Consider the following 23,049-nt stretch of genomic DNA (forward strand, 5'->3'; position numbering starts at 1 on the left):
GGTTTAGCCCAGAAAGTTCTCTTGTTTTGTGTTTAAGAAAACAGCTTTATACATGCATGCCTATCTAAGTTTTTTCTTATTATTATTGTTATTCCACTGCGAATATTTGCTAGTTAACTACTGTGAGAACTTACAGTGGTTTTCTGATGAACTTTATACAAACCAGGAAGAAGTGGCCTTCCTCATTTGCTCTAGCTGAACCTGCTTTAGCAGGGAGGTTGGACTAGTCCCTTCCAACCCCAACCATTCTTTGATTTCAAAATGAATTGAGGTGTGGCTTCTAGTTACTTTCCAAATGAGTGCAGCATGACATCTCCTGTGGCCCACACAAACCTCAGTCAGGCCAGCTGTTGGTACCCTGTGAATGCAGCCAGAGGCTAGATCTGCCATGCACTTGCATGAGATTTCGGCTACTTCAGAAAAAAAGGAGCATAAATAAAAGTATAAAGTAAACTTTCTGGAGTTCAGAGTGCATGTGTGTGTGTGTGTGTGATACATATACTGATAGAAACAAAGCCCAGTATTCCAACAATCCTAATGCATCTGCATGAGACAACAAAAAGAAATACACTTTTCAGATAAGCACCCTTGGTTCTGGTAATGGTTCTGATGGACTGTTTGTTAAAAGCTGCTGTAAAAACTCAACAGTTGCTTTGCATGAGACGTGACTCCAAAACAAGTTGCTGAAACTTAGTTATTCATGTGCTGTGGACAAGACTTTGCTAAGGAAAGTGTGTGTTAGTAATGTAGTTACTAAGGTGTTTTGTTCTGCCTGGGTTGGTTTCTCAGAGAGCTTTAGTTCTTAATACACTGCCACTTGCGGTGTTGCTGGTAGCCGAAATCTTCACCAAGGCTGCAGTCCTGTCAATTTTTCCCCATAAAAGCAATCTAGAACACTTTTAATGGGATCATTGGCAAGGGCTAGTGGTTTTAAACTGACAGAGGGTGGGTTTAGGTTAGATATTAGGAAGCAATTCTTTGCTGTGAGGGTGGTGAGGCACTGGAAGAGGCTTCCCAGAGAAGCTGTGGATGCCCCATCCCTGGAAGTGTTCAAGGCCAGGCTGGATGGGGCTTTGAGCAACCTGGTCTAGTGAAAGGCATCCCTGCCTATGGCAGGAGAGTTGGAACTAGGTGTTCTTTAAGGTCCCTTACAGCCCTGACCATTCTATGATTGTATGACTGACATTTCTCCTAGCTTGGAGAACATGCTTCAGCCCTGGACTCCAAGCCATGCAGTGGAAGTCAGGATGAGCGTGTTGGGGATCCAGCCTGTAGGACACAACAGTTCGTACCAATGGTTGACATAAACCAGACAGGCTGCAGCTGTCCAGATCAGGCCAAGGCCCCTTCAACCCCAGCAGCAGTCCCAAGACAGGAGAACACAAAACATTTTGAAGTCACCTGTGTTGTTCTCTGACTTCTGCTTTGTCCTGTAAAAGCAATGTAGTTGTAGTTTCTGTCCTCTCATTTTTAAGACATTGTTCTTCAATAGTTTTGTTAAGTGTTTTCATTTACCCTTTTTTCCCAGCCCAAGGACTGAAATTGATTTGGATTAAAATCACAGTAATTTTTCACTTTTTCTATAGAGTGACTATAACTGTCACATTTCCATGCATGCTTCTGTGTTACCTGCAAGAATATGCCAAAATATGTACCTCTCTATCCTCAGTCCGTCCTGCAGGCTCTCCTTTTTTCCACCCTCTGTATGTGAAATGTGTCTTGATTTAGTCAGCCTTGATATGAGAGCAGAATCTGATGTTGCCCTTGGTATTTCAGTATTAGTCTGTACAATTATTTCTGATGGAACAGTGATGGTTGGAGACCTTTGCTTTTAAGTATTTGGAGGAGGGGGGCACCAGGAGTGTTCCCATTTTACTGGAGCTCAATATGCTTGTCCCATTGCTTTGCTTCCACTGCCTTCCACCCTGTGGCATGGCAAAAGGAAATTAAGAGCATCAGTGGAGAAGAGTAGCTAGTGGAGAACTGAAAAGTTTGGAAGGAAGAAAGAGGGAGGAGAAGAAGAAAGGGGGAAAGAACGGATTAAAAAACCTACCCTGGAAACTTAAAAGAAACTTTTGGGAGAACAGGGAAAAAATAACGTCTTTGTCTGAACCCAAATTTGTAGCTGTAGCTAAATTACAGTGAGATGGCAGATGCAACTTGTTTGGACAGCTGATGGCTGATCAGTGCTTAAAATCAAATGAGTGATATGCCTAGTTTTTGAGGGATGGTATAAATAAGTAAAATAGTTTTTACCTCAAAGTACTAGTAATCTGTGTAGACAAAATACACACATAGGAGAGGAAAAAGCTGTGTACTTTATATAGAAGCAAGGTGCAGGGAAGCTGATGTCCTCAAATAATATGCATCATGTATTGGTAAAGTATGAAGGAGTGAAAGTTAGTGTTCCAGTAGATTTTTGCCCTCTCTTATTTGTAGGCCTCTTAGCAGCTAACTGCAAACCCCTGCTTTTATTTTCTCTGAAGCTGATTACATGGACTTTGGGGTTTTATTGAAGTTTAGGTGACTTGCAGTACTCCACGTGGCTACATCATCTTTTATCATTCTGCCTTGCTGTTGATGGGCAGCCTATGCCGGCCCTCACCCAGGATTACCAGGGATAGCAAGACTAAAGTCTCTCCTCTTTCTGTATTTTGAAATAAAGGGAGTGGTCCTCTCATAGGCCTCATTGGGCACTTGGTGCTGGGAAAAGGGCAAGATGGTTTGTCTGCAGGCAGAATCACAAGGCTGTGTGTCCCCAAGGAATGATCTAACCTGCTTACCCTAAGACAGGCTCAACCAAGTCTTTGTCATTTCTGAGAGCAGCTAGCATCTCTTTACATAGTACATATAGATACATGTTCTCATTCTAATAAAAAGATACAATATATATCATATATGATGTGTACATATATATTGTATATGTATAAAAAATATATTCTGTTCATGTGCTTTTCTTTGTCAGAAAGGTTTTCTCACTGTCTTGGTAAAGTCTTTCTTATTGCAATTTGGAAATACATTCATTTTCTCATTGCATCTTCCCTCTGAACAATTGAAGACTGTTACCTTGTCTCCCTTCAGTTTCCTTTTGTTTATATTAGATACTTAATTCATCATCTTTCTATTCTTCTCTGAATATCTTCTGACTTGTCTACATACCTCATGCAGTAGTGAAACTTGACCAAAATGTTCCTACTGACATCCCAGTAATGGTGAGTATAGCAGAAGGCTTTCCTCACAGACCTCCCTTGCTGGCTGTCTGTTCCAGCACATTTGCTTTTTCTTGCAAGAGTGTGATATAGTTGATCCTTATCTAGCTTATTGTGTACTGTAACCTCTAGCTCTCTTCCACGGAACTTCTGCTTAACTGGGAGAGTTCAAGTTGGGCGGCTGATGAAAGATAGAAACCTGTTTGTAAGGCTAGCATGGGATAATGAAATAGAAAAAGGGATGACGATGGCTTAGAGGAAAACTACTTGATTAAGGAAACTGTAAAAATATTTCGCTGGAAAAAAAAGACAAAACGTGGAATATTTTTTTCACAGTCACTAAAACAGATGCCAAAAGGATTTTGGCATAAAATGTGCTGAAGTTCAGTTTGGGTATCAAGGTTATAAAGTGTTTGAGGCTAGGAGATTGCCAAAGAAATGTTTTGCTTGTATATGCAAGACAGTATTCTTAATAGTATTAATGCCAACATTTGCCTGCTTGCCCTGGTGTGTGCTGAAGTCTGTCACTTTGCAGCCCAAGTTGCTTTTCTGTGTTACCTTTTCATATTCCATGTGGAAAAAACTTCAGTTCAAGTGATCTTTGTATAAACAGTTAGATAAATTCAGTTGGGTTTTTGTGTATGCATGTTCTCCTAACAATAGTAATTTTGTACATTTCAAGAAATGGTACATTAGACTTTTGTGGGGGCTTTTTATCCCACATATCGAATGGTACAGTTGCTTGTCTGATGTTGGGAGTGAGCACCTATGCAGAGCAAGTTCTGTGATGCTTTTGGTTATTTAGAATGTGCTACACATGCACAGCAAGTTTTTGATTTCTGAAAAGAGGGGAAATCCTCACTCATTGAAACAATTTGTCTTCTAGATTGGACAAAAAACCATGGGTCTTTGTAGTGGGCTAAAATCCTGCAGAATTTCAGCACTGTATTTTTTCCAGTAATCCTAAGATTGTTTATTCAGCTGCTTTTATTCAGTGTAGCACTTAATATGAGTATTTATAAAAAAGAGAGGCGGTTAAAGCGTGGAACCTTCTTTTTCTTAAGTTCTTTGACATATACTTGTTGCTTCAAACCCCTTTCCACATTCACATTGTTGATTTTGTGTGCGTGCAAAGGAGTATGCTTGAGCCCTCTCAGGAGGGATGTCAGCAGTTTGTACTGTACTCCTGAGTCAGCAGAAGTTGCTGGAAAAAGGACAGAAGTGTAGTAACTGCTGTGGCGAATGCCGTGCTTTGCGTTATGTTGTCTGATCCCGATTATGGGTCTTAAGCCCCTACTGACAGGCGCAATCCCCTTGTTTATGGATCTGTTTCTAAATGCGTTCTTTCGGAGAGTCACACAGCTATGACTGCACCCTGGTTCATTTCAACATTTCCTCGTTAGCCTGAAGGGAGCTCTCTAAAACCTGCTACCCCATGCTGCTTCCATCCTCAGCGTGAAAGGGGATGGTCTCACAGAGCTATGCATGGACCATGGGCTGGGATGAATTTGGGAGCAGGAGAGAAGGGTGCTCCATGGTGGCTGCAAAACCATGTCGTTAAATATTGGCTATATTCTTTTATAATTTCTGATCCAACTATTACCGACTTGGCCAAGGACTGGATTGCAATCATATGGGAATGTAGGAGCTTTATTTCTCCTTAGGTCTTTCACCTTAGGTTATTTTGAACCAGAACAGCAAAAACTGAATTGAAATATATTGTTTAATGTAACATATTTTTTTCACCTATGGTACAGTCTGTTGTTAGGGGTTTGGGGTTGCTTATTTGGTTTTGTTTGGTTTTTTTTATTTATTTATTTTTAAGCTAACCAGCTGAATCCACAAAAGAGTGCACTTAGTAACACTACTATGCTTCTGTCCTTGAGCATATGCACTGCTACAAAGGGACAACTACCTGTAGAATTGACCTGTGTTTCATCTTTCAAGGCTCACATGTTGGTGAGTCCCTTATTTGTTGTTTAGGATGTTCTGTAATCTGTGATAAAATTTTAGTTGCACAGTTTACAGAAATGACGAGAAACTGCTGTTTCCATGTTATTTTGTTCTAAATAACTCAAAAAGATGCTTATACAAAGCTGTGGGCGCCCTACTGCATAATTAATACTACAATAAAACCATGGCATTTAAATAAATAGCATTAATATAAAGCATCAAAATAAATAGTTGAAAAGGAGCCCTGCCTGTCTGCTACGTACAGACAAAATTCTGTCCTACCTTTTTATTGCTCTGGAAATGTAGATCCAGGCCTCTGCACCAACAGTTAAAAATAGATAGCTTTTGCTAAAGTCCCTCGGTTGAAATTTAAGGAAGGGTAAAAAGAGCAAGAGCAAAGAGCCAATATGCCCCTGGAGAGTGGATGCAACGGGAAATCAAATTTTTCTTTCAGGAAGGCAGGATCTGTATCTCTTGGTTTTTGTAAAGGTACAGTAGGGTTTGAGCCATGGGTGGATCCAAGTGCAATAAAACAAATTTTGGGGTCACCCTGGTGAGTTACACAGCCACCAGCTTTTCCTGAATTTTTTGTAAAAGAACCCAAATTGCGCTCCTGATTGTGGCTGAATTGTGATTTTTTTTTTGATTGGTACACAAAATACTTTTGATGCTGGAATTTAAGTTGGATGTTAACAATGATTCCTTTGTGTAGCAGTCCCTTTTGAAGTAGAGAGTCCTGTATCTACAAGAAAACAGTATGCAGAGAAATAAATTCTGCTTTCAAGTCTGTATTTTATATATATATGTCTTATGCATCTTTTTTACACAATGTATGCTAACATGAATATTTACATATGAAAAGGAAATAGGATTTTAAACTATTCCATTGAATATGTAAGTATCCCTGTCCTTGTTTGATGTTTTTTTCTTCAAATAATCAGCAGAGAACTTTAAGCCTTTGGCATTTCACTCCCATCTTACACTAGTTTTCAGTAATTTCTTCTTGAGTGCTGATACTTGGTTCTGTCATAGCTATTTGATACTAAAGTTTCTCGGAAAGCTTTCACATCCATATTCATTGCTCAAAAACTGCCTCTCTGCTTTTTTGAGGTCCCCATCTTGATTTCTATGACAATATTTCCTAAACCATTTCATGTATTAATTTCTTGTTTTGGATAGAAAACCAGTGGTGTTCTCAGCTGTGGTTGAAAGCCCCAGTGCGATATCCAGCAGCTCCATGGCAGGGCTGTGACCTGATGAGAAGCTCTTCCCCAGGCTGGTCTGAGAACATCAGTAATGGTGATGGTTGCCTCTCCTGAACTCGGTTTATCACCGAGCACAAGGGAACCACCCAGGCCCTGTAAACGCAGCCACCTCTGGCCCATCCCTGGCTGCATTGCCTCGTGTCATGCAGTGCTATTGTTGGTTATTAAAGGCATCCATGCCCTCATGTTGGCAGCCTACCAGACTATCTTCTTCCAGCTGAGCCTCAAGGCTTATTCCATCAGAGCTCAAGAGAGATGTGCCTGCCTTAGCTGTGTGCGGATGCTGTCAGTCAGATGGGGTGACATGGAGTAACAGGCCACTCTTGATCATATACTGTGTACCTGATTTAAGGGCCCCGATAGATCCTAGTTCAGAAGAGTGATGTGTGTGGCTGCCACTGGGCAACGCGATTGAAACCGCACCCTGAGGACAGTGAGAAGAGTGCTGTTTGCAAGTTGCCCACAGTTGGAGCCGTGACAATGATACACCAAGAACTTGTAATGAATCCTATGAGTCATTCCATTGCTGTTTGACATCTCTGTTTCCTTTAACTTAGGGCTCACAGGGAGCCCAGAGACTCCTTCCTTCTTCACTTTCATGAGGAAGACACCTCTGTGTGGTCAGGGCAGGCAAGGCACTTGTTGTAGAGAAGAACCTTGATTTGGAACACCACACAGAAATCCATCCTGGAGAACCAGCATTAGCAGAGAGTGAACAGCCATTCTGTTGTCATCTTCCAAGAAGTAACTGCAAAGTTGTGTCATAAATACTTGCGTCTCTGATCGTCACTGCAGAACACGCTGTGTGACAGACAGCCTTGCTTAGAGGTCTGTATCTTAGAGATTGCACTGAGTCATATGGTTGATTATCTAAATGTAAATAATAATTGAGACGTTAAAATTTGAATTTCATTAGGTGGAGGCTTTTAGACTTAAGCAAATGAATTATTTTTTTCATAAAACACTGTAACATGCTTACTAGCTTTGACTAAGAGTTTTTTCCCTTGATACAGAGATAGCAGATAATAATAAGCAGACAAGGTTATGCAACAAGGGGATATTTTAATCATCTTTGTTTTGGAAAAGACAGGCCAGAGTGAGGTACCTCTTAGAAACAATCTACTTCACTGCTACTTTTCTTCAACAGATTGACAGCATCTCAGAAAAGAAAATAACTGTTTGCTATTCCTATTGTAGACTTCTTTCAATCACTGCGACAGATGTTCCAAGCATGTTGTTCCTCAGTTAGGTTTCTTTAGTAGAAAAAATACTGCAGTCTAAATATAGTTTAAATTGGTTGAGGTACCTTGTTTGAATATGATTCAAAATTGCATTATACCTAGTTTAAATCATAGTGTAACAGGACAAAACCACTGGAAAGACTAGTTAAGATTGTTTCAAACTCAGGTAGGACTTTTTATTCAATCATATTTAAAGTGGTTCCAAAGTGCTATGTTTTTCTAACATATCTTGCAATCTGATTTAGGATAAACACTAGATAGCATAGTGAACTCCCCTCCCCCTGTTCATTATTTGGAATTACCTTGACTAAAAATGGAAAAAGTACTTAAATAATTCTCTTTTCCTGTATCTGCCATGATGACTTGTAACAGCTGTATATTGGGAATACTCAGATTTTATTATCCTTTTTTTTTCAATAAAACGAAGTTTAGCATTCAGGAACAGTTGAAATGGCTGGATTAAGAGGGAAAACCAATACACATGTACAATGTACCCATTATTCCTTTGGAGAATTGGGAGTTGAGAAGGCTATGGCCCTTATGACCCTCCTTTCCTCTGCCAGGGAGTTCCAGTTCAAAGCTGTTCTGTCATCTCTCCTGCTGACTTGCTTCTGGAGGCCACTGGGAGACCTAACAGTATAGTGCAGGCTGAGTTCTGCTGAATGTGTTGGTGTGAAATAGCTCCTCCTTTTTGTTCTCCCCCTCGTTTTTTATCTAGATGACTGGTTGTTGCTCATAAGACCCACTTTTGGAGACCACTGGGTTGGGAGCACAGCTGCCTGCCTGGAATTGGGTCACGGTGGTGTGACAGTAACTGCACTGGCGTGCGTCCCTTACAAGTGCGATTCCAGTCAGTGACGTTGATCGGGGGGAACGAACGCTCTTGTTTGGATACCGGCTAGCTAAAGCTTTCTGCTCCCTCTTTTTGACATCTGGCATGAGGACATGTATACAGATGAAGTTGCTAAATTGTGGTGTCTGGGACAAGGTGCTCTTTCGTTTCCAAAAATTAAGAGTAAAGCAACAAAGTTCAAGGTTTATTTCGTCACTTGGACTTTCACTCCAGTGGAAGAGATTGGCATTTCAGCTTTAGAAAATGGAGATCTTCAGTTTGTTACCTATTTTTGTTTCATTACTAGTTAACTTCTTAATAGACTGTTAAAATAATCCTCCAAGAAGGAAGTAAAAGGAGGGAGATATAAGTGCAGTGATCTCCAGTCCATAATGACTGAAAACAGTTAGAAACCTTCATTTTGTGCTTATTTTGGGGGGAGGAGAGATAAGCTCACGTGGTAATCACACACTGCTAGGTCATTGCAAGGAATCTGGTGGCAGCAGAAATGCTCTCTTCAAGGCCCTGCTTCTGTGGGAAAACTCACTGGTAGTTCACTTGAGCATCCAATTTTGAGCCTTCACAGAAGAGAGTGGTTCACATATGCTTTGTCCTGAAGCCATTTGGGCCCTGCTATGATCTCACGCAAGGAGATGTTTTCTTCTAGGTTTGTTTTACAGATTTGGAGTTAGGATCATTCATATTGATCTTTCTTTTTCTTTGGTTTCAAGAGCTTCTCTGTGCAGCAGTGAAGATTGTAGCTGTTTACTTACTAATTTCTTTATGGTACTTTTGTTGATTTAGTCCTCAGGTATTTAAGCTGTGAGAACAGTGGGAAAGACTTTGAACACCTAATTTTTCTCCAGTTTGTTCATGTGATTAAACAGAAGTCCTATAGCATTCTCCCAAGGAGGCACTTTTTATGGGTAATTTTACTATCCATAGGCAGCTGAATGCACTTTCGGGGGTTTTTTGCAGCATGATTCTGGCCTTCTCTTAATTGTTTCTATAATGATTTTGGGGTTTTTTTTTAATGAAAGAGTGAAAGAGTTCTTGAGCATTTCAACAGGCAGTCTAGGGAAGTGGTTGAGTCTCCATCCCTGGAGGTATTAAAAAGACGTGTATATGTGGCAGTTGAGGACATGGTTCAGTGGTAGCACTGTCTTAGTGGTTGGACTCAATGATCCTAGAGGTATTTTCTAACCTAAATGATTAAATTACTCTAAGATCTACTACTTCTTGGGTTTGCTTTCCTGTTTGAAGAGCTGAGTGAGGCACGTAAGAACAGTTGTGGCATCAAGGTTTCAAACTTCATCTCTTTTGTCCAACTCCCATGCCGAGGTATACAAGCATGGTGAGACCTTTAGTTCCTGAAAGGTAGATTGGTCACATAGGGACAGACATCTGAGATAACTTTTTATTTCTTTGTCCTTACCTGTTTATAACAACAAGGTTTCCAGCAAGAAGGTACTGCCTTTAGCTCAGGATTTAGCAGGGCTAATTACTGCAAGTGAGAAGAGGTAAAGTTTCTTGGAGGTGAATGCAGTAAAGGTTGTCCTGCCTGCCCCATAGCATTTGGATATAGCTAATAAGAATGGGAAACACCTTGACCTTAATGTAACCTTCTGCCCTGGTACTTTGCCATCTGTCTCCAGACGTGCAATAGGAGATTTGCCTGCTTCTCACAAACTCTCCTACCAAGGTTGTCTCCCAGAAAGGGAAAAAGAAGAGTTATGTAACAGTGTTTTCTTTCAAAACTGTATGTTATAGAATTCAACCAAGACCCTGCTTTTAGCTCCAGTGGAAGTCTAAAACTGGCAAAAACATTTTCCAAGGTTCTTTTTTATATGTGTATAAAGAAACTTAAGGAACCAATAGTTTAGTATGCGGGGCAGAATATTCCTAAATGACAGCAAGGAGAAAGGTTTTCAGGAAGAGCCACAACATCCGATTCACTGGTTAGCGAGCCCCACCCCCCCTTCAACAGGCGATACAATTTCTTTGTCAGAAATCACCAGCTGAGAGCTTGGAGGAGAGGCGATGTGCTGTGAAACACAAACTGAGCCCCTTTCAGCTATGATACCTCCCTGTTTAACATTAATGAACTGTAGCGGCTATATGTAAGGTTTGTGCCTTGTTACATATGCTTAGCTTGTCAAAAGTTTCTCGGGGCATTAAGGGCAGGCAGCGTCATTTGTGCAATAGGCAAAGCTCTCTGCCTGTGGATGTTACAGTGACCTTACTTGAACTGATAAATAGCTGTCTTATCCACGACCTTTAATAGCTGAAATGCATTCACCATTTACAGCCTTTTTATAGTTTGCTTCGAAAGAGATTAGTGGATAAAGTATATATATGTATGTATGCATTGCTGTGTGATCCTTTCTGGCTTGTAACAGCACATCAAGGAATTCAAGAGTTTAGGAGTAGCAAAGCAATCACTTTTCCATGTACTCTCTTTCTTCCTCATTAAAGGTGCTCATTCATAGGGATGCATGGTGTTGTGCAGCCTGTTATCTTAAAGAAAAAAAATTAAACAAAACACGATAGAATGTAATGTTGGGTTTTATCCTCTTAATGTAAAATAAGACTTACTTTCTGTTTGCATTTTCTGGTTTAATTTGAAAGAAGACAGAGATGATATTAAAATATAATGAGGGCAATTCATTCTGTGGTTCACAGTGGCTTGGATTTAGAAGAAAAAAACCCCCACCTTAATCAGCACAGTACTTAAGGGCTCCCTGTAAGAACATTGTGCTTAACCTTCAGCAAATGCTTATGGGCTGCCCTGAATAGTAATGGTCTAAGCACATGCTTAAGTGTTTTCCTGAAGGAAGACCTAAGCATCTTGGCAAGTGTTACATTACGGCTTCATTTACCTTTATCATAAATCCCAGCATCAGAGGCAAACTTTTCTTTCATCTCTTGGCAGATATTGGGGTGTATAGATTTTTCCACCTCCGTTTGGCCTGCTTTCTATGGCTTTCTTGCTGCAACCTGATCAGCCCAGGCTGACCTTCAGGGTTGCTCCACATGGGCTGGGGAGCCTGCCCCCATGGCTCCGATTGCCCGATCAAAGTCTGCACTTTGCCTTTCATCTGCCGGCTCTCTGCCCTTCCCAGGGTTATTAATTTGAAGAACTTAAAGACGCAATCTTTTTCTGCTGCGCCCGTTCCCGGAGAAGTAGGAATGAGAATTGCGTGTTCTCCAACGGCTTTGCTGTGGTCAGTTTTCCATGGTGGGAGATGGGATTGGAGTGGGTTAAATCTGCATCAGCTGGTTCTTGGTTAGCTGTCGGAAATGCAAAAAAAAAAAAAAAAAGAAGAAAAAAAGAACAAACCAATCCCTTAAAAACGGGGGGAAGGGGGGAAAAAGGAAGGGAAAAAAAGGGGGGGAAGAATAAAAATGGGAGAAACAAGAAAAAAGAGGGGGAAAGAAAATGAAATAAAATACTAGAAAATTGGGGAGAAAAAGGGGGAAGAAAAAAGGAGAAAATAGGAGTGCAAAGGAAAAAAGAAAAAAGGGGAAACAAGAATAAAGGAAAACAAAATGAAAAAAGGGGGGAAAGGAAAGAAACAAAAATGGGAAAAAAATGAAAAAGAAAAAAGTTTTTTTTTAAAAAAGACAAAAATTAAAAAGGGGGGAAGGAGTAAAAAGGGGAAAAGAAAAAATATCAAAGGAAAAGAGAAAAAGGTAAAATAGGTGAGGAGGGGGAAAGGAGAGAAAAAAGGCAAAGGGAAAAAAAAAAGAAAGGACAAAAGGAGAGGGGAAGGAAAAACGAAAAAAAAAAAAAAAAGGAAAAAAACCTCAAACCAACCAAACTACACACCCCAAGGCAAACAAAACCCCAAAACTGAAGAGCACCGGGGAGGCCCGGGGCCTGCAGGCTGCTCCGGGCTGTCCCGCGGGGGCCCAGGCTGCCGGCAGGGCCGGGCGCGCTCCTCTTGCGTAAGCGGCGGCCCCGCCGTCTTCCCGCTGGCTGCCGTTGCCATGGCGAGATAGCGGGGGAGGATTCCTGGGATCCGTAAACCGGGGGAGAGAGAGAGAGAGAGAGAGAGATTACGTCTTAACCCGGCACTCCGCTGCGCCTAACGTGATGTGTCAGGGTCGCCCAGGTGTCCCGGGGGAGGGTGACCCGGCGGGCGGCCCCGCGCTGTTGGAGGCATCGTTTTAAATAAAATAAAGCTGGGGAGGGAGTCGGGGGTGGCTCTCGGGGTAAGAGGATTAGATGCGTTCGCATGGGGGCTAGGATGAGGAAAATATCGCAAGGCTTGAGGGAAGTGGGTTTGAGGAATTGGCCTCAATGGAAATGGGAGGCATCCGTGTTTATGAACATTCCTAGTGCCTGCCGAGAACTGCCTGGCAGGTGCTAGAAGGGGATTCTTTTTATCTTCATCTGCATATTTTATTATCACGGTTGGTTGTCCGTGTTTTATTTGTAAGCTGTGCACAATAAACACATCCTGAGAATCTCTAAGCAGCGAGTCCAAATATCAGCCCTATGCTGATATCGAGCCTAGATCAAATAATTGACAGATGTCTTTTACATGAATGGAAGGAATGACAGAAGAAGGCATCACTGTCTGCTTGGGTAAGTTTTCTTTCCATTATCTTTAATTATTATTAGTGGTTTACACTATCTCTTCCTTAGTCTCAGAACGGGAGCAGTCAACACTGGTTGGGTCTTCTTGTGCTTTTGATCTTCTTGCTACTCTTTGCCTGCTGGAATTCCTGGAAGCAGATGAGAATTTACTGAGCCCTGTCACTGTGTTCTCTTGTCGCTGCAAGGATGTCATTAGTGCAGGCAAAAACTTTATAAATTCTGATGTTCGATTTTAAGTTTGGAAAAGATGATGTCTGGTCTAGAAGAGAGTATGAAAAATACTGGGCTGCAAATTACTGTGTTGTAAACATGTTTCTTAAGAGAAAAACTCTGCCTGGGTTAATAATAATATCCATTGCCAGAAAACAGATGTGTGTGGGGAAAAAAAAAATCTTAAGTGAATTTAACATTCTTAAACAGTTTTACAGCAGTGGGATAAGAAATGTGTTAGGATGTAAGAGAGTACACTACTGGGAAATGAGCTTGCATTACACCCACAGAGCATTTACTGTACATTAGTTATAACCCTGTTGTTTTTGTTGCCTGCAATTAATTGAGTAATTTCTTCCATGACTGAAACTGCAGGTTAAGCATGTTTGCTTTGAAAGCCAGTCTTCTGAATCGAGACAGCTTTTACACTTACCATATTAACGAGCTCTTGCAAAGTACATTTTGTGCACTATGGTTATGAATTCCTGAAAGGTATTGGTGGGGGTTAATTCACTGTTACATAAACAGCCAGTAACAGCTTTTGATTGTACTAGAATTGCTCTAAAATAGTTATTAGCTTCAAGGCTATAATAATGTTTTGCAAATATTATTTGTATGAAAAAGACAGAAATGGACTATGAGAACTTTAAAGCATTGAATTGAGGACACTGCTGTATACATAGGCAAAGCCGTAGTGTAGCTTTACCCGTGGGTTTTACAGCTGTGACGAGATCTTTATTTCCCAGTTGTACTTAGAACCCAACAAATTCATTACCAAACCAGTTTCCCAGAAGCCAAGTATGAAGACATTTGAGAAGGGGATTGTTGCTTTAGTTAGCAAAGCTTACCTGCTACCTTATGTGCAGGCACGCTGATATTCTAAAAATGCAGAAGTCAGAGCTGGCATCACATGAAGGGGAACAGTACGGTTGTACTGAACCGTGGGAGTGCAGGGGCAGCACGGGGAGCCAGGAGCTGGGGTTTATTGCAGCAAGGTTATACAGCAGTTCAGCTCACTCCAGGTGGTGCAGGAAGGAGCTGAGAACCAGTTTCTGAGTGCCGGAGTCCCTTGGCTGGGAAGCAGGGGTGCCTGGAGGGCGGCAGATATGCTTGCAGCCATTTCTGGTGGCTTCTGGTTTTGAAACTTCCCATGGGGAATTTGCTAGATACTTTTGTTGTTGGAGTGTTTATTTAGCAAAGCAGGCCTGGTACCTGTTGAAGCAGCCTGCAGAACTGTTGATGTTGTCTTTGGGTATGAGCAATTGTTGTTTGCTCAGAGAACTGGAAGTCTTTGGATATGAGAACTTTGCTTATTTTTAGACATCCTTGGTTGCTCCTGGACTAACTTACATCTGTTCTTTTCAGGAACTGGAAATAGTGCTTCTGCTGTATTTCTAGAAGTAAAGAGTACAGTGAGGGGGTTTTTTTGTATAATTCAGCTGTTTTTGCATGTGATTGTTCATATTGACAGCTCCTTTCCAAGAGATGAAGTAACTTATATTTTGGTTGTTTCAGCTACAGGGATTTGTCTCTTGTTTATTTTAAAATGCAGTATTGTTCTGCATCACCAGCAGTTATTTATTTAGGCTGCTAAGGGAGACACATGACTTGGCATTAGCCTTTCTTTTCCTCCCATCTTCCCTGACCCCAAAGTAGTTCAGCCTGAAACTTGATAAATTAATCACAGTTACCTTGGCAAAATTATAAACAAATGAAGATGGATGAAGCTTGACCTTAAAATTATTTTGGCTGGGCATATGCAGCTGAAAGCATTAATTGCCGTTTTCGCAGCTACCTTTGACAGTGTAGGGTTTCAGTAAATATTTCCTCCTTGAAGGAAGTGAAACATGCCATGTCATCTGCTTCACTTCTGGAGCCTTCCTGAAGTTCCCTGGATTTCTGAGTCATCTTAATCGATGTTGTGTAGAGATGCCTTTCAGATATTTTCACTTCCCTGACATGGAACTAGTGTCAGTTTACTTCTGTATCTTTATTTCGGTATATGTATGCTTGTCACAGGGAATTACGTGTTTGGGCACCATTTAAAAGTGGCAGACCTTTACTACAGTCAATACAATTATAATGGAATTAATGACATTTTAAATTAAGAAGAACTTTTGCTCCTTTGTCTGTTATGTACTATGATTTGATTATAAACCCCAGCAGTGCTGATGGCCCTGGAGGTGATAGATGACAGGACACAGTATGTACTGGAGTATCGGCTGTTAATGTTGCTTCATCCAGTCCTGTTTGTATTGTGAAAAGACATTGAGAAGGTGCCTATAACTCAACCATGAAGTTTATTTAGAGGGAGACTCCAGAAGAACACCCAAGCACAAAACTTTCCATTAATATATTTGGAAGTCTTTTTGTGATAATAAGTCTGACAGTGCAAGTTCTTGTAGAGTATTTTACCAAAAGTGATGCTAAACTGTCCCCAGGTTGCCTTTCATCTAGAAAGTGGGTAGTATAGGGAGATGAAGGAGCAGAGATAAGACTTTTGGATCTTATCAAAGATCATTCTGCTGGCCCAGCCAGAGGTGAAATGTCAGGTGGGAAGTGGAGATGGTTTGAAAGACCCACATGGGTTTCTCTTGATGTAGTCTAAGTGTCCATTTGAGACACTGTACAGGTGTACCATACTGTTTCAGTCTTTTCTGTTTGGGTTTTGTATGCTATAAAGTATATGGTCATAAACCAGTTCATGCTGAGCACTGGAAGATTTTATTCTGGTTGAACATCCGTGCTTTATTATATGTCTTTATCATCGTGGGTTTATTACTTAATAATAAGTTTTATCTTTAAAGATCATTTTCTAAAAGATTGAAACGGGTATTACCTCACCTAGGAGTTATGAGTGTGATTGTTGGGAGCAGCTGGAAGTTGAGTTAGATGAATGCTGTTTTAATTGGCAGGAGTTCTACCTTCAGTTTCTGTGGGAAAATTAATTAGTTGAAACTCATCAGCAATGTAATTAGAAAATTTTAAACTATATTATGAAGATTCTTGGTTTTAAAATTAATTGCTACAAGTTGGAAGAAGAGGCTACTTTCTAACTAATTTTGCATTGGCCATACAATAATTGGTTTACATTGTATTTCAGAGATGCATACAGAAGTCAGTTGTGTTTTTGGAGAAGGGTTTTAGCCGTAGCTTTGTGTGGGCCCACTCTGAGAGAATCCTCTAGGGTCTGATTTTCAGAAAGCCCCTTGCTGAAAATTGGGCTGGTTTAAGAGAACTGTGTTTGGGTGCTTTGACTCACTGGCTGTTTTCTCACTATTTAGTACTACCTGTCAGTATGTGTAAGGGCAAGAGAGGTTTATGGCCACCCGTGGCTGCAATAGCCATATGTAATGAGATACTGACACAGGTTGCCCAGAGAAGCTGTGGATGCCCCATCCCTGGAAGTGTTCAAGACCAGGTTGGATGGGACTTTGAATACCCTGGTCTAGTGAAAGTTGTCCCAGCCCATGGCAGGGGGGTTGGAACTAAATGATCTTTAAAGTCTCTTCCAACCCAGACCATCCTATGATTCTATGAAATAGCAGCAAATCAAGCTGCCTTTAAATTTTTGTGTGTCATTGGAACAGGCACCAATAAATGAGAAGATATGCTCAGGGGGGCATCTAAGGGGCTAATTGTAGAGTATGTTGTGTGTAAGTAGTTGACAATAAGATATCTGTGTATCACTGTAAGACTTCATGTATGCATCCACTGTGTTCCTTAGAAATATAATTATCTTTCCAATCAAAGATATATTTCCCTCTGGCATCATCTTCTTGTCACGTTCCATCCTTGGAGCATGGAAATGTTTTGTGGTCTGGAGCTATAAGGCACAAAGAAAGATTGTAGTGGGCGCCAGTACCAAACTCACATATCCCATGACAAGTTCCTTAACCCTGAGACCAGACTTCCCCGTGGTAAGTAATTCCCGATGGTGTTTCACCCTCAGCTCTTCATCATCATCCCACATGTTGTCTGCCTCCCCATCAATGAGCCATGTGGTCAAAAGCAAGAATCCCCTTCCCTTTTCCCACTTGCCATAGGAGAGGGAATTTTATGCTGCTGGTAGGCGTCTTGCTGCCTGCTTTTTTTTATTGCTCTGTGCCTGGATGCTTTCCAAGGCAGTCAGTCCTCACTTTCATCTACGCCCTGGGATTCCACAGGTGCGACAGAGAAGTGAACCTTTGTGTGAGATTTGGCTGGTTTGCAGAGGTGCTTGCCACAGGGGATTGGAAGTCATAACAAGGGAGTTCCCACGGATAGGTGGATGTTGTGGGGTTGTGCCAGGAAGTTTTGGTTTCCTAAGAAAATTGAAAGATGAAATTCTGGTTCTCTTAAAGTCCTTTGGAGCTTTATAGTCAGCCTGAGCATGGTCTGAATGCTTTTCACTGCTCTTAAGGTGTTTAAGTTCAGAGCTTGGTCTCTATCCGATGTCCTCTGTTGCAAGTGTTTTGGTGGGGCAGTCAAATACTCACCTGAGTTTGAAACATGGGGTTGGGGAAGGCATATCAGCTGCACCTAATTTATTCCCTGTGAGATATTCACCTGTGCCTGCCTACCATTGTAGGGGACACATGGAAAAGAAAAAGACAAGCATTTTGAGATCCATAATTGTTTGTAGCTTTACAATGGCTACAGTGTTGTTAGTGCAAAAAGCAAAACATATCCCTATTGAAATTACTTAAAACAGGAGTATTTTCAGAATGAATCCCTATAATGTGGTAGTAAATTTTGTTCATAGGTTGGAACAAGCAATAGATATTAAATCCACACTTCAAAAAGGTGTGCCAAACCACTCCTTGTGGGTATGTCAGATGACCTTCAGATTTGCACTCTACTCAAACATCTGCAACTAAAGCTCATTGAAATTAGATTCATAGGTCATTGTTAACATTATTTTTATAAGTATTTTCCTTTGTAACTTGTATTTAATGGGAAAAACAACAAAAACTAAAATGTCAGAAAACTCAGAACTTGTCACATTCCTGTAATTTTTCTGAAATTAAAATGTGCATTAAATCCAAGTTTCATTGTTATAAATTTTAAAGACTTTGTATTAGAATCATAGAATCAGCTGGGTTGGAAGGGACCTCCGAGATCATCAAGTCCAACCCTTGATCTACTACCGCTGCGGTTGCTAGACCATGGCACTGAGTGCCACATCCAGTCTCTTTTTAAAAATCTCCAGGGACGGAGAATCCACTACTTCCCTGAGCAGCCCATTCCATTATCTGATCACCCTCTCTGTAATGAAATTCTTTCCAATATCTAACCTAAACCTCCCCTGGCACAACTTGAGACCATGCCCTCTTGTCTTGCTGATGGTTGCCTGGGAAAAGAGACCAACCCCCACCTGGCTACAGTCTCCTTTCAGGGAGCTGTAGAGAGTGATGAGGTCTCCCCTGAGCCTCCTCTTCTCCAGGCTGAACAGCCCCAGCTCCCTCAGCCCCTCCTCATAGGACTTGTGCTTGAGTCCCTTCACCAGCCTTGTTGCTCTTCTCTGGACCTGCTCCGGGACCTCAATATCCTTCCTGAACTGAGGGGCCCAGAACTGGACAACTGGACACAGTACTCCAGGTGAGGCCTCACCAGCGCTGAGTACAGGGGAAGAATCACTTCCTTGGACCTGTTGGCCACACTGTTCCTGATACAGGCCAGGATGCCGTTGGTCTTCTTGGCCACCTGGGCACACTGCTGGCTCATGTTCAGCTTCCTGTCAATCCAAGATCCCAGGTCCCTTTCTGCCTGGCTGCTCTCCAGCCACTCTGTCCCCAGCCTGTAGTGCTGCATGGGGTTGTTGTGGCCAAAGTGCAGGACCCGGGACTTGGCCTTGTTGAACCTCATCCTGTTGGAATCAGCCCAACTCTCCAGCCTGTCCAGGTCCCTCTGCAGAGACCTCCTGCCTTCCAGCTGATCGACACTACCCCCCAACTTAGTGTCATCTGCAAATGTCTTGAATTTGGCTTTTCAAGTTCTGCATGGCTTCTAATTTAAATTAGTAATAAACTTGAAAGAAAGATTTGGATAAATTTTTTTTGTTGGTTTTGTTTTTCGTTTTTTTGTGTGGTTTGTTTGTTTGCTTGTTTGTTTTGTTTGTTTATTTTATTTTATTTTATTTTTTAAGAAAATATGAAACTGGCCATTCTAGAAAATATTTTATAATGTAAAATTTGCTGAATTTCTGGCAGAAAAGTTTTTTTCGGCACATTCCCTCTGACATCACCTTCTTGTGATCTGCAAGGGAGCCTACAGTTTTTCTGGGGAAGATATGTGTCAGCTCAATGTAGGCCACTCCAAGCTGTAGAAAATTAGTCAAACTACTACAGCCAAATAATGATAGCTGTGTCCTTAGGTAGTATTAGAATGGGAGAAATGGCCATTGCATTTAGAATTTCAAAACACTGGAATGTCCTAATGAGAATCTCATTATTGACTGGTGTTAGGAAGTCTCTGTGTACCTTGACAGTGTGTTTCCCAATCATGATGTGTTTCAGGTTGTTTTGCCCTGATTTCATGGATATGTATTACTTGTTTTGGAGATAAATGTGAGGATAATGTGCCATATAATGCATTTTAATCTCCAGTTGACATTTAATGTCAACCTGTTTTCTTAAAACCTGGTTTTTATAGGGGGAATTTTACAGGAGAGCATATGGATTGATATGCTTGATCTGCTTCTTGTTACACAGGATTTGCAATATAATACTTAAAGCCCCTTTGATAATACATTGCAGAGATTTTTACTGGCCTGTACAAGATATTTCCAAAATGTGTTTGCTTGTGCAGTTTACTGAAGCCTTCAGGTTTTCCTTGGCATTGTGCCTTGAGGAAACTTTACTGTTGCACTGTTTGTTTTCAAGTTTTACTTCTTAAATATAAACTAGATGTGGTACAGAGCAAAAATTTGTACATTAATATGGCCAGCCATCTCAAATCTGAGCTAGAATTGAAATATTACAAATAAAAGTTTGGGTTGCTCTGGCTGAGTCTTGTTGAATTGTGGGAGATGGGGTGTATCATTTCCCGCTGCGTATCTTCAGCAATCAGCAGTGTAACAACGGGCTGATTGGTTATTTACTTTTTATTTTCTCTCCCATAGATCTTATGTCAACAGCATTCAAGCAGAGTGTAGCATGGTTATTTTCACTGTATCTTTGTTGGTTGCATAGATCAAAACGCAAACGGTTTTACAGAAGTTGCGTTTTTATATCCTGGCAACTTCTTATTTGTCCTTGTTCCTTTTAAAATGTTTAATTTCCCTTGACAGCTTGACCTTTTCCTTCCACTTGAAATAATGACAAGGGCAAATATTTGTCAACATCCTTTCAGCTTGATGTCGGTATCTTGGAGGTATCTGCAGCTGAGGTGGTGGCCAGTGGTGGGAATGCCCCTCTCTGCCTCCATCTCTGCAGCAGTCCTAGTGGTGATGTGCAGCTGCCAGGGTATCACCACCAGCCCCAAGGGCCACCTAGAGAGGTTGGCTTACCCACCCACCCTTCCAAAGCCCCGGGTGGCTGGGGAAGGACATGAAGAACAGGCTGCAGGTCAGTTATCTTCCTTTCTCCTGGCATGACAGTGCATTATTCCAGACCTCTTAGCTGTGTTCAGGTGTAACGTAGCGACAAATCAAGGAAATTTTACAGTACCTCCAAACCCGCTATAGCTGTGAAGTTCTTCCTGTGAAGTTGCTTTGTATTAAATGATTAAAAATGGTGTTTTGGGTGAAAGAATGAATGATACCTTTGCAGACACAGTGACTTTGTCAGGATGTTTAGGACTTTGAGCAGAGGTATGGATTTTGGGAACCTGTAATGCTTGTGAAATAGAATCAGTATTTTTTAAGAGTGTATATATAAGTTAAACTTCTCGGGAGAAGGGGACTAACTGGGTTTTTTTCTCCCTTTTATATGTGTCTAGCACACTGCTCATTATATGGAGTCCTAATCCTTCACTGGCAGACAGTGGTATGAATAGCAGTGATTTCTCCCTGTATCCTTCAGACCTGTATGATTAAAAACCTACCTATGTGACTGAAATCCTGCATCAGCATCAAAGTGATTTGGATTCCTTCATGCTTTTAGCTACCAAGGTTGCCAGTTAAAAAGACTTATTCCTGCTTACACATGATCAGAGATCTCTGTTGCACTCTGCCTGGCACAGACCTACTGATGATGGATGTGACTGGTACCTACACAGAATGTGTTCTCAAAGGGAAGCTTTCCACAGTTTTGAATGTCCTTTAGCTGAAGACTTGTTCAGGAGGGAGAAAGTATTTTAAGGAAACTGGCAGATACAAATCCTTATAATATCAAATCCTTATAATAAGGCTCCTGTGGTCTGTGCATGTGCTGCTTGACAGACCTGTATTTGGTTTCACTGGTGGCCTTTCAAATGCAGGGTTAGATTTCCTAGATGTCACTGCAGGTAAGCAATCCCAGTTATCTCCCCACACAAAGTCTCTTTGCCTTTTCATGGGCAAATACTCTCTTGATTGTTCATATCCTGTGCTTTGCTGCCGTCTTTCTCTTGCAAAATGAGTTGAAGTGTTTAATTTAGGAAGAACACAGTCACATATTGCATGCTGCTGCAAAATGGTGGTTGGGCTTGCTGGCGTAGGTAGCTGTCTTCTGTGGCTTTGGGAGGAATGTTCAGCAGATACTTGATGACCTTCTGTAGGAGGAAAAAGGTGCACAGGTGACAATGGAGGAGGTTCTTGTGAATGTCGAGGTCTCTTGCAAGTCTGGATATCTGCCTACGTTCCAGTATATAGGGAGAGAGTTGCACTAACAAGAAATTAGTGTCTCCTTTATTTGGAAACTGAAGGTCTTGGTGCACCACATTCAGAGTGCTTCTGTGGCTTCACTTCCAGACTTAAGTCTGAATAAACAAATATGTTCCAGCTGGAAAGGAACTGATTTTTCTTTAAAAAAAAAAAAAAAAAAAAAGCCTTGGAGTGCCTTGGGTGTGTTGGGTAATTGTGTACTCAAGAAACGCACTTACATAAGTGAAGACACTCCTGTAACCCTCGCCTGCCAGGAAGGCAGGCGCTGCAGAAAATCTTCCTCATCTCAGAGGAACTCCAGTAGGTGCAAAAGCGGGGAAGAACCTTTATCCTTTGCACTGTATTTATTCACAAAGAGAAGTTATCTTTGGCATGGCTGCTTGGCACCAGAGGATCCCTGGTTTTTATCCTGTGGAGCTGCTTTTTCTTGTTGGTGTTGCGGGTAAGTTTCCTTTTCTAACATGGGAGAGGTGGGTATTTTCCATAGTTTTTCACAAGGCTTCACCACCGCTGGTTGAAACAGCCCAGCAAAGTACCTTCTGGAGGCAGGATAGGAGTCAGAAACAAATGTGGAGGGAGGTAGAGGCAGCATGCAGCAGAGCACGGTGTGTAGGATATCGGTCTGGGTTTCCTAGTTCAGTAAAGAAGACCCATGCAGATTGTGAGGGACTTTTTACAAGGGCATGTAGTGACAGGACAGAGGATAATGCCTTTAAACTGAAAGAGGGTGGGTGTAGATTAGATATAAAGAAGAAATTCTTTACTGTGAGGGTGGTGAGACACTGGAAAAGGTTGCCCAGAGAGGTGGTAGATGCCCCATCCCAGGGAACAGCCAAGGTCAGGTTGGACAGGGGTGTGAGCAAGCTGATCTAGTTGAAGATGTCCCTGCTCTTTGCAGGGGATTGGACTAGATGACCTTTGAAGGTCCTTTCCAACCCAAACTATTCTATG

General features: G+C 41.5%; 1 protein-coding gene across 11 annotated transcripts in view; it reads left to right on the plus strand.

The window, feature by feature from the left end:
- The window catches only part of HIVEP1 (human immunodeficiency virus type I enhancer binding protein 1), a 131,383-nt gene that overhangs the window by 29,434 nt on the left and 78,900 nt on the right, over positions 1-23,049 (plus strand). For 3 of the 11 annotated variants that reach the window (XM_027654077.1, XM_027654079.1, XM_027654078.1), the window contains exons 1-2: positions 12,671-13,091; positions 22,457-22,540. The exons of 4 other annotated variants lie outside the window; for them this stretch is intronic. In XM_027654077.1, the coding sequence (XP_027509878.1) occupies positions 13,052-13,091; positions 22,457-22,540 (124 nt within the window). In that variant the 5' untranslated portion in view covers positions 12,671-13,051. Of the gene's footprint in view, positions 1-12,317; positions 12,616-12,670; positions 13,092-22,456; positions 22,541-23,049 lie in introns of those variants that run through there. 4 more of the 11 variants (XM_027654069.1, XM_027654070.1, XM_027654071.1 and 1 more) reach the window with 4 other exon arrangements.

This window comes from Corapipo altera, unplaced genomic scaffold (assembly GCF_003945725.1).
Source record: "Corapipo altera isolate COAL_440 unplaced genomic scaffold, ASM394572v1 60, whole genome shotgun sequence".
In the NCBI taxonomy this organism is placed as follows: Eukaryota; Metazoa; Chordata; class Aves; order Passeriformes; family Pipridae; genus Corapipo; species Corapipo altera.